The 14,257-nt window shown below is 40.5% G+C and overlaps 1 protein-coding gene across 14 annotated transcripts in view; it reads left to right on the forward strand.

Annotated features, from left to right (window-relative positions):
* The window catches only part of pcloa (piccolo presynaptic cytomatrix protein a), a 71,302-nt gene that overhangs the window by 44,468 nt on the left and 12,577 nt on the right, over positions 1-14,257 (forward strand). For 5 of the 14 annotated variants that reach the window (XM_032504640.1, XM_032504636.1, XM_032504648.1 and 2 more), the window contains 12 exons: positions 2,639-2,747; positions 3,126-3,190; positions 3,815-3,999; positions 5,007-5,057; positions 5,314-5,444; positions 7,476-7,502; positions 8,694-8,787; positions 9,608-9,679; positions 9,766-10,012; positions 10,647-10,916; positions 13,404-13,545; positions 13,708-13,769. In XM_032504640.1, coding sequence (XP_032360531.1) covers positions 2,639-2,747; positions 3,126-3,190; positions 3,815-3,999; positions 5,007-5,057; positions 5,314-5,444; positions 7,476-7,502; positions 8,694-8,787; positions 9,608-9,679; positions 9,766-10,012; positions 10,647-10,916; positions 13,404-13,545; positions 13,708-13,769 — 1,455 coding nt within the window. The other 9 variants (XR_004327632.1, XM_032504641.1, XM_032504638.1 and 6 more) reach the window with 9 other exon arrangements.

The raw sequence follows: 14,257 nt of genomic DNA on the forward strand, positions 1-14,257 counted from the left end.
TCAGAGTCCCCCTTATTGCTGTGTTGAGACACATTGAAGTTGTCGGACAATTGTTAAAGATGGGCCCTGCACCTTTTTGAAGCTGCCACACTAGTGATCTAAGCATGGAGAGATAGGGAGAGAGAGAAATACTGCATGGTTTGGACCTGCGTAATGTGCTAGCCATCTGTCTGCGCTCTGTGGATGTGTGTGTTTCGGAGCGTGGGCAATTCCTTTCGCACTTTCTGTTCTTGTTTGTGTCTCCTTCCGTTTCCTTTTTCTATGTTTTTCTCTCTTCGCTTTTTTAGACAATCTAAAAGTTCTCAGTGAATGAATACTGCTTAATGAAAAACACAAATGAAACAATTAGTAGCAATAGTGGAAATACTGAAGCTCTATAAAACATAGTGGGAGTTACAAGATCTCCAGTGTAGCTTGATGAGAGTCTACACCCATGCTAGCATCCCTGTGAGGCACTAATAGTGCCTTGAGCTAAATGCTAAAATCAGCTTGATAAAATGCTTACTGTACAATGACAGTGCTAAAAAGCTGATGTTTAGCAGGTGTTATATCCACTGTGTGCATCTTCTTAGTTGAGCATGTTAGCATATTAACATGTGCCCTTTGCTAATTAGCACTAAACACAAAGTACTCCTGAGTCTGAAGGAATGTTATTACTATAGTTTGTCTGTCCACAGGTCTTCCAAATTAAAGATGTTGACATGAAAGTGCTGGATGAACAGTCTGATGATCCCCAAACTTATTAGAATTTCTTCTCTTCTATAACTAGCACATTTCACGCAATCTGTATCAACCTGCCATCCCTAGAGCTGCACTGCTAGTGTGTCTAAAAATCAATACAGAAGTTAATTTGTTCTTTATCACTTAAAAAGTATTAATCACTTCAGGTCAAATTTTAAATAAATAATAAATAAATAAATAAATACCTTCTATTTTCTGTATACACATTATTTGGTACGCATGTTTTTAAATCATGAAACAAGATCCTTCATTTTTAATTTTCTAGTTTAAATTGGATCAAAAGTCCAAAGGCAGAGGATTCCGCAAGCTGCCTAATTTCCCAAACTCTTAATTGACTTGAGATTGTATGTTATGGTATTTCATGCTGCATTCACGTGCTCCTTGAATGGTCCCATTTGCAGAGTTGGGAAGTCGTTCTTCCGACGTCACGCTGTTCATGAGCTCATAATATGGAGAGAAAAAACATGGTCACTACAAATATGTGTTGTATTTTATTGCTCAGAGCATTTAAACAATACATCATTGCTTTAATATAATTAATTACTTCCATTTTTAATCTTTGTATTTGTGATTTTGTCCAGGACTTCTTACTGCACCAGTAATTTTATATTCTCTAAAGCCACTAACATATTTTCCCAGTCGGAAACTTGTTTTTCCCAATTATTTTGACAGCACATGAGTGGAGAAATAATGTTTCTTTTACTGTAACTGCTTTCTGCTAATTTCTGCCTTGTTTTTTGCTATAATACTTTGTTACTTAATATCGTTTTCTTGCACTGTATCAGCCATCATTGTCCAGCCCTTTCTAAACTAAGAAAGAAGTCAATGCTATAGGCTGAAGCTGTTGATGATGCTTCAGTCCAAGAGTCAAGATGCATCTGTGGTGTTGTTAGCTGCGAGGAGAACTCAACCATGACAGCAGCAGACATACAACAGTGAGCAGAATGGCTCCAAAGTACTTGGGTCCTGCCAATAGGAACATGGCGCCTCCCCCTCCATGGTGTGATTGTGGAGAAATGTTGTCAGATTGAACTGGAGTAGAGGCTTTTAGTGTCACAGCGGGACATTAAGTGTACTAATACATGCTTGTTTCTTTGAAGTATCTTTGAATGTGTGCAAACTGCAACACACATGCAAACAATTGTGTGACCAATTTGATGAATAATATGGTGAAACTACAGTAGCTTCCCTGTCACTCACACACGCAGCTCGAGAGTATCGTCGCAAACGGACCCTCCTGATGAGCTGTTTCAATCCGTGTAAGTCCTGCCAGTGTGCAGGGTGTGTTTTTTGGCAGATGCAGTGGGTTTGCTGTGCTGTGTGGATACAGACTGTATGAGCTTTTACCGCTGTATTAAATGCAAAATGAATGGTCAGTTCCCACTATGAGACATGTTTTATTGCTGCATTTTTGTGTTCTTTCCAGGCAATAATACATAATGTTTGAAATGTAGTCCTGCAAATTATAGTTTCATAGCTAAAATAACACAAAATCCATTTCCAAGTTGATTTGAACCCAGTTCTCTGCCTGAGTGCGCTATGAGCAGCTTTGTCACACAGCTGCTGTTTATGCAGTCACCAGCTTTTATTGCTCCAGTTTTGGCTTGCAGTCTGACGCACATGTTGTTTGAGTGCAAGAATCAAAGCTTGTTTTTTTCACTGTGAATTTAAACAAAGGATGGATGTTAGACCCTGATCTGGTCACCCGTTCGAGTCAACATTAATTTATTTTTTAAAATGAATTGATCTCTCTAACATTTAAAGAACTACTCACTTAAATGCCTTGATTTGGTTTTGGTTTGAGATTTTTAAAAAAATATTTTATCTACAACCAGTTTTTAAGTATAACTGTATTTTGTTTGTTTTATTGTGTGTGCAAATGTGTTATTGTGTAAAGGAATGCAAGTCCTAGAGTGGAATGGTGTTCTTCTGACGGGAAAAACCTATGAAGAGGTACAAGGGCTCGTCGGGCAGCCGTGCAACGAAGCAGAAGTGTGTGTCAGACTGTAAGTCTAACCTTTGTCACTTTCTATCTTTCTCTCCTGCTTTCTATTTTTAGAACGCCTTACTCATCCTTCTGTTATTTCTATACCTTTATTTTTTTCCTCATACTCTAATCATGACTTTGATCCATCATCTTCCCAATCTTTCTTTTTACATTTCCTGCCTTTTCATCTCCCTGATGAAATAATCCACCTTCATATAAATATTTAAAAGGCGTGATAGCTAACTCTGTTCGCACTAAGTTTATATCTAATAAGTCCTATTTTCTTTATCTTGATCTACTATATAATGTTAAATTTTCCTTTAACCCATTTGATTCTCTTTTGGATTTGAGTTTTAATTTTCAGAAACATATGTCACATCATATTCTCATCTTTCAGCGATCTTAACATGCTGGCTGACTCTGACGGTTCTGATCATCTGGATTTTCAAGAGCACGGCAAAGGTGAGCTACAGTATTCCTAGAACTCACACCCCAACATGCGATCGCTGCTTTCCACTTTGCTTTCCCCACCAAAGGCCCTGCCTTCACAGTACTTCCCAATTAACTTTTGTCTTTTGCTATTTTGAGACTCTCTTGTCATATTGCTTTCATCTTCAAGTCTCTCTTTTCTCAAGTTCAGCCATGCATTACTTGTGGCCTACTTCCTTATTTCTGTCTGCATCACACTGGGAACATTAGATTGTTCTCAAAAGAGCTACCACAGTGTAAAGCCTCGATTTCTAAATTCAAGTTGTCTATTTGTGATTTCTCTCACCCTTCCTGTTGGTGCTTTTTCATAATGATGCTTTTGTGTGTCTGGTGTGACCTAGGGTGTAAGTTTGGGTACACCATTGGGAGGGTTAAGATCTGATTTTGAGATTTGAGCAAAATCTAAACTTTGAGCCTCTCAAACACTTCCTTTTCTGCATTCTGGTGAATTGTTCTGCAACATTGTGTGCCTTTTTCGGCATCATGTTATGGTGCAAATGTCTTTTTTATGTAAAGGAAATTATAATAGTTTTTCGGGGGGTTGCACTGGCCAGTTTTGTTTTATTTAATTATGCCAATGGGTGGGACCCCTTCTAGGTGACAGACCTCCCAGGTCTCCAGGTGTTGACCCCAAACAGCTGGCGGCTGAGCTGCAGAAGGTGTCCCAGCAGCAGGCTCCCACCTCCACCTCTTCCTCCGGTCTGCCGCCCACAACCTCGGCGACCTCCAGCCCCGCTCAGCCAGGATCACCCTCCGTCAGCAAGAAACGCCACAGCAGCAAGGCGAGTCTGGGGAGGGTCTCTTTGTCACGTTCAGCTTAGAATAGATTTATCTTATCATTTTTAAGAGCTAATAATGTTGGTCATGCATCAGAGAAAATATCTGAAGTGCAATGTCATGATAGATTGCTGGACAAAATGCTTTCTGCATCTTGTTTTCCCAGTTTGAAATTACAATTTAGGAAACATTTTGTTTACTCCAAGTTTATTAAAATCTACATTACTCTAAAACATTAGGTTGCTCCTCATTTATCATCAGTATAACATTTGGCAAAGAATTGTCAACATGGAATACAATGTAAGAGTTTACCACTTATCTAAAAGGAATATTAAAGTGCTGATATTATGCTATTTGGCTTTTTCCCTTTCCTTTAATGTGTTATATATCTTTTTTGTGCATGTAATAGATTTACAAAGTGAAAATGCCCAAAGTCCAACCCAAAGGGACTTACAATCTTCCAGAGAAAACACTGTTCACAAACTGCACCAAACAGCTCTTTTGTAGTCCAGCCTTTACTTCTATGACAAACGCGTCACTTTGTAACACACGTTATAATGCCCGCCTAGCTGCTAGCGTGGTACTCCCTCATACTCTGCAACTGACTGGGTAGCTCTGCTGAACTAGCTACTGCACATGTGTGACTCCCAACAAATATGGAACAGAAGTGCAATGCCTTGCTCTGTGGCTAAAACAGAGAGCTCAACACACAGGATGAAAAGAGGAGCTGCAGAAATTTTTCAAAATTAATCCACATAAACCTATTCTGGTACAACCTCTAAATACAATTATGAACCTGAAAATGAGCATAATATGAGCACTTTAAAACGCATCAATGCATCAAAAATGCATCAATTTTGAAGAACTTGTTTAGCCTCAAGCACTGCACAAAGCACAGCGCAGTACAGTACGTACTGTACTGTATGTGTACTACACCCACCAGTAATCACAAAGTATCCACCTACAGATTTCTGCTAGCAGTATCTAAGCATGTTGCTTTTATTTCTAACAGACTGCAGAGGGAATGAAGACCCAGTCCCACCCCATCTCTGGAGAGATAGAGGTCTGTGAAATAAAAAGGATGAACTCTGTAATGTTTAAGTTTAAAAGTTTATATGTAAGAGTATGTAGGTAAACGTATAATGTGCTCGCTGTCTTTCTGCATTTCTAAAAGCATTACATTTATATAAACACAAAAAAATACAAAGTGTATACTGTAGTTTATGTCCTTAAAACTACTATTTTGCTGTTTTACATTGTTTCTCACACCAAATCCATTTGAATCCATTGTAATTCATTCAATGTACTTGTTTTTGCAGCTTCAAATCCACTATGACAAGCAGCTTGGCAACTTGATCGTTCATGTCCTGAAGGCCAGAAACCTTGCCCCACGGGACAACAATGGCTACTCTGACCCGTTTGTTAAAGTGTATCTCCTACCAGGGAGAGGGTGAGTCAAAGGCTTGGAACCTGCAAGCACACATTTAGTAGTTCAGAAGGGGACCAAGGTGAATAAAGTATAAATGATACAAAACGTGAAAAATGCTTTAGCTGTACCAAATTTGTTGATTTAGAGTGATAAGATGTTTAAGATGCTGTCTTTATTGCACTGCCTTTTTTATCAGCCTCTTTTAGAGAAGGAATTTGAGAGATATACCTGCTTAGATATCCCCATTGCCATCCAGGCTTCAAAGGCAGCCACTTTTTTAAGCTCAAACCTAATTTCCTTTCATTTTAAAATCGATTTACAATTGATTTTGGCTTACCATGACATCTTTCAATGTGAAGCACATTACCTTTCTTTGGTATCAAGTCCATAACACCTATACACTGCACATCAAGTCCATCAGATGGGTTTTAGAATGTAATTCCAGTAGCGTTATGTGATATAAACTCATCAGCCCCTTATCGCTGCTGAATGACAAACATTATGTAAAAGATATGAAGGTGCTTGTGTTCCTGTGTTGATGTTGTCCCCGTTGATGGGAGTTCTACTGTAGGTGTTAGTGCAGTTAGAATCAATAACTCTCATATTTACTTGCAATACGATCCACATTCTCTCATAAATCCAGGGCTCCCTTTCTCACTGTGATTGCGCTGTATTGTAATTGACTTTCCCGCCTGCTCTGCCGTTTGAGGTCACCCGAGAGAGTGTTTTTTCCTGTGATCGTTTCAGATTATAGCAATAGTGTACAGCTGTGGGCTTTTCAGCCGCCACTCTCACGGGCATTCTGTTTGACACGTGCAGATGGAAACACCACTGTGAGTTTGAGCCAGGGTTAGGGTTATGCTAAAGTGACTGGGAGAGTGGCACCCACAAGCCCTGCAGTCGCCCTACTGAAAGTGGTTACGGAAACGTGCACACTTAAGCACATACTCATGTATATGCTATATGTGCATACTCATTTATAGCTATCAGTACCGACAGCAATCCATACAGAGGTTATTCAGTTGCATTACAGATCTTCTGGCAACCACATGAAGCTGCTGCAGTGAAACTGGTGCTTATATACTGTAGTTTAATACATAGCAACCACGAAAGAGGGGTAAAAAAAAAAGTCTTGATGTTGTGAACGTAATGTACATTTACATTACAATGTGTATAAAGCTGGAACGAGGCTTCTACAGGCTGCGTGAATGTAGACGGGTCTCGTACAGACACGTTTGCTTGTGTGTTTTTTTCCTACTTGTACTGATTATGACGTTTAGCAAACCACAATGTAAAGGAAGGTAGAAGAAGTCTGGAAATGGAAATCAGTTTCCCATTGGAGACAGTGTAAACAAACCACAAATGTGAAAGAATGTGTATCCTACTATAACTTTCTTGGAAAGTAGAAACTACTCCACAATCATGAAGGTTATATATGTATATGCATAGTATATGCATAGTATATGCATAGTAAAATACTTGATGGTAGGGCAGAGATTGCATTATGCATTATGCAATGTGCATTGTGAAGGGTTGTCCAAAAAATGTTTGCTTTACGATTAAAAAGATATGATTGCCTTGGTCTTTCAGTAGATATTCTTAATTCAAAGCAATGAACAATACTAAGTTCAATAACACAGAGGACAGAAGAAAACTAGTAAATTAGATTACATTTTGTTTTTACATAAAAATAATGATACGATCCCATTCCTAGTACAAAGTGAGAGACAAAGATTCATAAATGCAGTCAGCTGTCCACAGCATGAGTTTCATGAGCTGCAGATTTTCACTGCGGTTGCCAATGGATGCGTCACATCACCTGAAAGCCCCTCTCAACACGAGTCCTGAGACACTAAAGCTCCAAGTCCCCTGCTCATGCCCCTTTCCCAAACACACACTTAATAAATAACACACCAAACCTAAATCTACAGTGATGTCCCCTTCCCACAAACACACTTACAGTCCACAGACAGTCTTTGACCCCTCACCCTCCCACTGACTATTGTTTCTGTATGTTGTTCTCTATATTTAATGCATGCTGGACCCTCTCAGTCAGGTCATGGTTGTCCAGAATGCCAGGTATGTGACTTGACCACTTTGGTACTTTGGTTCTGTTTGGTTGTCAGTTGGTGAAGGTAACAAAACATCCAAATTGTTTTCTAACTGATCGGAAGCTTATTGATACAAATCAGTTTGTCCAGTTCCACTAACTCCCTTAAATTGTGCATTTTCCACGGTCCCCATATTCTCATGATGTTCCACTCACTTTTAGGCTAAGCATTGCATTTTGGAGGAGTTGAATCCCTAAATATTAACATCTCCTACCCATCTCCTTAACACAGCATTAATAAACCTATATTCCCGCTGTGCTGAAAATTCACTTTTCCCAGCTAACTGTTGTGTGTTCTTGGTAGATGGTCTGTTTGTGTTCCTAACCATTGTAATTTGAAATCCTAACATTGAACCTGACACCCTTTAGTTTGTCCCTGTATTGTGATTAAAATCCTTCAGTAATGTCCTACATCGTGCCCTGACGTCATACTGTACCCTTGATGCTCCGCCACGATCAATACACACTCCCATTATTTTGCTCTGCAGTCATTATTCATCCCATTATTTTCCATTATACAGTAGACTGTTCTTGTCTTTCCCAAACTAACTCTTACAGACATACTCATATCCTACAAACTCAAATAAAACCCTACACTCTGCAAAAAAACATCCACATTAACAGGTCATTCATTGGATTTCAGTGAGTTTGCTGTGATGCAAAACGTTTTCTTCTTCACTCAAAACCGGTGAAATAATAAGTCAGATAATGCTATTGTTTCATGTACAAATTGACTTTTTAAAGGCAACTTTTTTTCTTATTGTTTTGTTTGTAATTAATTAATTAATTTAGAATTATTTACTTGATTGAGTTATTGGCACTAACAAAATAAACAAGAATTTCATCAGAAGTAAGTCAACCTCTGTTTCTATTCTGACAAATTTGTACGGTGACATTTAAATTTCATTAGACTAAAAGACTTGATGGACATCAAATTGGACTTTTTTGCAGCAGGCCCTGACATTATACCCTGTCGTCCATGCACGTAGGCCCATGCATTGTTACCGTCCAAACAATGTGCATCACGTTCATGCTTTCCCTTCTACTGTCAAATTGTGCCCAATGTATTGTGCTTATTGCATTGTGGTCGCCCACTATCCTCTGGTGCTTTTGCGAGTCTGTGATCATGTGTATCTTGTTGTGATATGTTCCCCCGCCAGTGCTGAAAACAAGAGGAGATCCAAACATGCAGGCAAGAGTCTCAACCCCGAGTGGAACCAGACTGTCATCTATAAAAACATCCACCTGGAGCAAGTATGTCTTCATGCGCACATTCCTCATAGCTGCACACATTCAATGGCACAGACATGGGTCATATTAACTTAAATGTTGTGTAGTATTATAATAACAATAATAATAGCATATACTTTATTAAGCCCACAAGGGGAAATTACAATTTACACTCTGTTGTTATTACACACATTTCACACAGGCCTGAATTACACACACACGTTCAGTACCTATACACTATACGGAGAGATGTCAGAGGGAGGGGGCTGCCCTTGGAAAGGCGCCCCAAGCAGTTGAGGGTTCGGTCCCTTGCTCAAGAGCACCTTGGCAGTGCCCGGGAGGTGAACTGGCACCTCTCTAGCTACCAGTCCACCAGCATACATTGGTCCGTATGTGGACTTGAACAAAAACCCTTTTCTTCCCAACCCAAGCCCCTACGGATTGAGCTACTTGCCACCGCAGTAGTTTACTTCCTATAACTCTAAAAGTCACAAACAAGAACTCACAATGTGCCAACTTCCATGTTGAGATGAGGATATTGTCTTTTCTCTGCTGGCATGTTGACTATCGTTGTGGCCATTGGTTTTAGTAGAGCATATGGATATGCCATTGGGATTTAATTATATCACTTTAGATCCCATTTTAGATTCACTGGACCCATATCAATCACAGCAAATCTGTGTTCTGTTTTCTGTTTTTTTAGGCTTGCTGAACGTCTGCTCCGCCTTTAAGCTCAGATTATATGTTTTTTTGTTTGTTTATTTTGCCATTTTCTTATGCACACAGCCAAGATTGTTACTCACTAAAAAGATGCATTTACTTTATATCTGTGCGTGTGTATCAGCTGAGGAAGAAGACCCTGGAGGTGAGCGTGTGGGACTACGACAAGTGCTCCTCTAATGATTTCTTAGGAGAGGTAAACCTTTTTGACATTCACTTTAGTGGTGTACCACCAATACATGTTTATGCATATGCCTAATACACTGCTGTGTTTGTTCGCAGGTCCTTATTGACCTGTCCAACACAGCGCAGCTGGACAATGTCCCTCGGTGGCTTCTCCTGAAGGAGCAGAGCGAGGGGGACCACCACCGGCGCTCTCACTCAGGTCAGGGCCGGCACACTTCCTCTAAACCCTCCTCACAGCACTCCTCCCCTAAAACCACTGGCTCCGCACATGACAATCAGGATTCCCCAAAATCGTCTGTCATCAAGAGCCGAAGCCACGGGATCTTTCCAGATCCGGCCAAGGGTAGGACATGATGAAATTGCCTTACTTGCTTGACTTTATCACCGTCACCCCCTTACAGCCGTCTGCACTCTGCTGCTTCTGCTATTTCTGTTTCCTTCTTCTCTTCTTGTACTCGTGTATTTGTGTTTTTCTTTCTTTTTCACACTTTTCTTACTCTGTGCTCTCTTCCTGTCACTGCTTCTCTCATCTATTTCTCCCCACTATCTCTGTGTCTAACTCTGTTTCTCTCTCACAGTCTTTTCTTTCTGCCAGCACCTTATATGCCCAATTTTGCACACCCATCATAGCTTCAGCTTCATGCTTTTTGCTTTCTCATGGTCTGTTTTCTTGGTTGCCATGATGCCAACCAGCTCAGAGGCCTAGCCTTAGCTTCCCTCTATCTTTCTTCTAACACAGAAGGCAACATGACTGTGGAAGGCTTTGAATGCTCCCCAAATTTATTAAAATAACCATCAAATTTAATGAGGATGCTTGAAAATCAAAGACTTAAATGAGGCAGTTACCTTGTTGGCTAAATTAACTTTCTCACTAGCCAGCAACTTATCCACAAGTGGTACACACAAGGTAACAGCCTCTAAGTTCACTAAAGTAGAAAATAGCTTTTTTGGTAATTTGGTGAATTTGGTTGTTTTAGACACGCAGGTGCCTACTATCGAGAAATCTCACAGTAGTCCTGGCACATCGAAGCCTTCCCCGTCCGAGGGCCAGAGCCAAAGCCAAAGCCACAGCCACAGCCACGGACACAGCCAACACTCTCGCTCGCACGGCGCTTCACGCTCCAGCAAAAGTGCCGCACGGCAACACCATCAGGACAGCGGCACTGGAAGCGGTGGAGGCGCTGCCGTAGCAACGGGCGATGCCCCACAGCAGTCACAGCAGCAGCCGCCTCAACGCCTCCAACCAAGTAAACCAAGACGCAAATAAAGCCTACGCAGCATGGCCTCCTCGCACTCATCTGTTCTACCTTCTGTACCTTCTTCCTTTGGTTTCCTTTTCTAGTATTGGTTTCCCTCTCCCTTTCCACCCTCTGGTCCTCTCCCCCGTTGTATTCACAGTGTTTCAACCTCCCACCGCTTCTCTTCTGTATGTAGCTCACCTGTACTGTAGCACACTTTGTCTTTGACCTTCCTAAGTTTGACCCGTTTTCAATGAAGCCAAAGAGGCATAATGGTTGCATATTGAAGGCCAGTTCTAACTACTTAAAATTACCATTTTAAAAAAAGTAAAGAGGCTATAGGCTAAATCTTATTCTCTAATTATACTTATGTACTTAATACTTATACTAAAATGAAATTAAACAGAAATAACCCCTTTTACCTTGGTTTTGCGGTTTTGAATAGAATTTAAATACAATCATAATTTACTAAGGAAGAAGAAGAAAGTCAAATCTGAAAGAGAGATATCGGAATTGCACAACATATTCTGAAGGAATAAATCGGCAAATCTGTCAATTACTGTCAGAGCACAGTGACATCTCCAGCTCTCTCACATGACAACACTAGCAAATATAAAACATTGGTTCAGTTAATGGTGCAGAGTTTGCCAGGAAGATGTTTTTGCTTCCATGAAAGGTTTCTGTCGCCAGCTAGCAGTTAAATAATTTTGATTTATTGATCCAAGCAGGAAAACAGAAGAAAGTTGCAATACCACCCCCTCCCCAAAAAATATCATCAACCTCTTTTAGTAGCTTTCATTTTTTAGTTCTTTTTGTATTTCCTTTTCTTTGACAAACGACGACCAGCTTTTCTGAAGCTCGTCCACTGAGATGGCTGTGCATGCGGTCCGCTAACACCCTTTTTTATTTGAACAACTATCGGACTCACAATGCACCCCAGTAGATGCTGCACACCCCCGCCTCCTAGTGACATGCAGGAGGGGCGAATGTGCACTGCACACTGTGGCTGCTTGTGATTGACAGTGAAGCTGGTTGCCTTGGTGAAGATAAACCACTCTCTGAATCTCCATCTCGCTCCTCCCTCCTACCATCTTAAACTTCGACCCCATGACCTTTGTTTCCTGCCGTTGACCCCCTGACACCTGACCTACGCCTGCGAAAACAAACACATCCAGGCCAAAGAGGCCGCCTCTCACTGAGGCACCAGAGACACAGCGTAGTGGGCGTGCTCACCATTCAGAGAGCCCAGTCTGATTGGCTACCTGCCCTGCCATCGGTTGTGTCGGCCAAAGGGAGCAGAGCAGACGGCAGACACCTGACCCTCAGGAAAGCCGTGTCAGAAGAGAGGCCACAGAGGACCGGAGGTGAGAGTTTGCCCAAGAGTCTCCTCTCTGTCGTGTGACTGAAGCACAGATGGAGCAAGGAAAGAAAGAGAGAGAGTGAAAGAAAGAGAGGATGTGATGCTACTAACGCACACCTGCAGAAAGAGAGAGGGGAGTCTTACAAGCTAACTAGAGAGCCAGGAAGGGAGAGACAGAGAGAAAGTTGCACTCAGCCACATCACTAGAGATTCATGCAGCGAGACACGCTTTCTTACCGGCCACCAACACAGTTTACTAATACCAGGAAATGAATGTCTTAAATTGCTGTATGATTCACCGAGCGTTAACACTGTGCCACTGATACATCTGCTGCATCACGACTCTCCAATTGCTTCATTGAACTGGTATTAGTGAGCTTTAGCAATCCATCAATAACGTGTTGAGTGGCCTAAAGAATAAACGTGTCGGCATGGATTCTGTTCTGCACCACATCCACGCATCTCACATCATTCATACTCACACTGCCTGATCCGCTGTTTAAGAATACAATGTTGACATTTAAACATTTATGTCATAAAGAATAACATCTAAAATATATTGCATGTAAACAGGTTGTATTAAAAAAATTATTTTAAAAAAGGAACATTCAAAAACATCATTTAAACTTCTACTATTTTCATGTAATTTGAATTTTACACTAAAGTAATGCTGAGATTGAGATATTAGGTCATTATTAATAGTTCATATAGATGACTAACAATGTCAGTAGGGTGTACGTGCCTCTTGTTTGGTCTACTTTTGCATAAACATTTATATGTGATGTTTCTCTGGATGTATTTGTCTGTTTCATGTTAAAGCTTTATATGTGAGTTTTACTGTCTTGTCTTTGTCTGGGAGAAAGATTCTAAGTACACTGTTTGTCCATAAGCTTCTTGCTGATCCACAGTGTTTATGTGCTATTCATTACAACCCAGTCTTTTGTGCTATAAAGAAAACTTTCCTTTTGACTGCCAAACTAAAAAAAAAGGTTTTAAGTTGATTGTGACGGATTTTACTTGCTGCAGATATTGACTAATGCTTCTTGGCCCTAGTTTTTACAATCTTGGATCCGGCAGAGGTGCAGTTTTTCTTCCTGTGTCTTTGTCGTGACGGGTGTGGTTGTATCTCTGCACAGCTCGGTCAAGCTACAGATCCAGTGATGCCCCAGTCACAGCAGCCTCATTGGACAGCGGCCTGAGTGGGAGCGCCTACAGCCTATTGGACGAAGGAGGAGAGACAAACGAGGTGGACAGTGCCATCTTCCAAGTGCCCCGACTGTGAGTCAGCTTATTCAGTACTTTTATCTTGAAAAGCTTCAGTTCTACCTATTGGATGTGCAGTAAATATATGCTTACCTACTACTTTGACTACGCCCAGATACCTGTCCAGAAGATATACAGAACAGTACATTATACAAATTTTTCCCCCACTCTTTTTAGTGGAAAGATCCCAAACGGCACAGACGTGATGAAACCATCAATGGGACACGGTGACACTGAAGGTTAGAAATACATTACATGTACAGTATGTGTATGTGTACATTCATACTTGTTTGTCTTGATGCCTTGTAGTAGTAAAAACCTTTACAATAATACTATAAATGTTGTTGTTTTTTTACACTTTAGGGCTGAATAGGGGATTGAGATTTGAATGTACAGTATAAGTTTGAAAAGTTTCCATTTGTTGAATTCTAACAAAGAAATCGCAGCTTTTACCACTATCCGGCACAGCATTTCCATTCAGATGTCCAGCCTCAAAAATAGGAAATGTAGTGAAAATAAATTACTAATTAATTAATAGAATGTTAACTGTTTGTTTTTACCGCTCTTTTGTCTTTCTTTGTTTATTGTAACATGTTTTCTTGCTTTTTGTATTTTGTCTTAACTGTTTCTATTGCAAGTATTTACATTATACACTCCCTGACAAAAGTCTTGTCGCTTGTGTATAAATTGATCTGAATTGCCGCTGAAATATATTTCTAATCAAGAT

This window comes from Etheostoma spectabile, chromosome 23, assembly GCF_008692095.1.
Source record: "Etheostoma spectabile isolate EspeVRDwgs_2016 chromosome 23, UIUC_Espe_1.0, whole genome shotgun sequence".
Classification (NCBI taxonomy): Eukaryota; Metazoa; Chordata; class Actinopteri; order Perciformes; family Percidae; genus Etheostoma; species Etheostoma spectabile.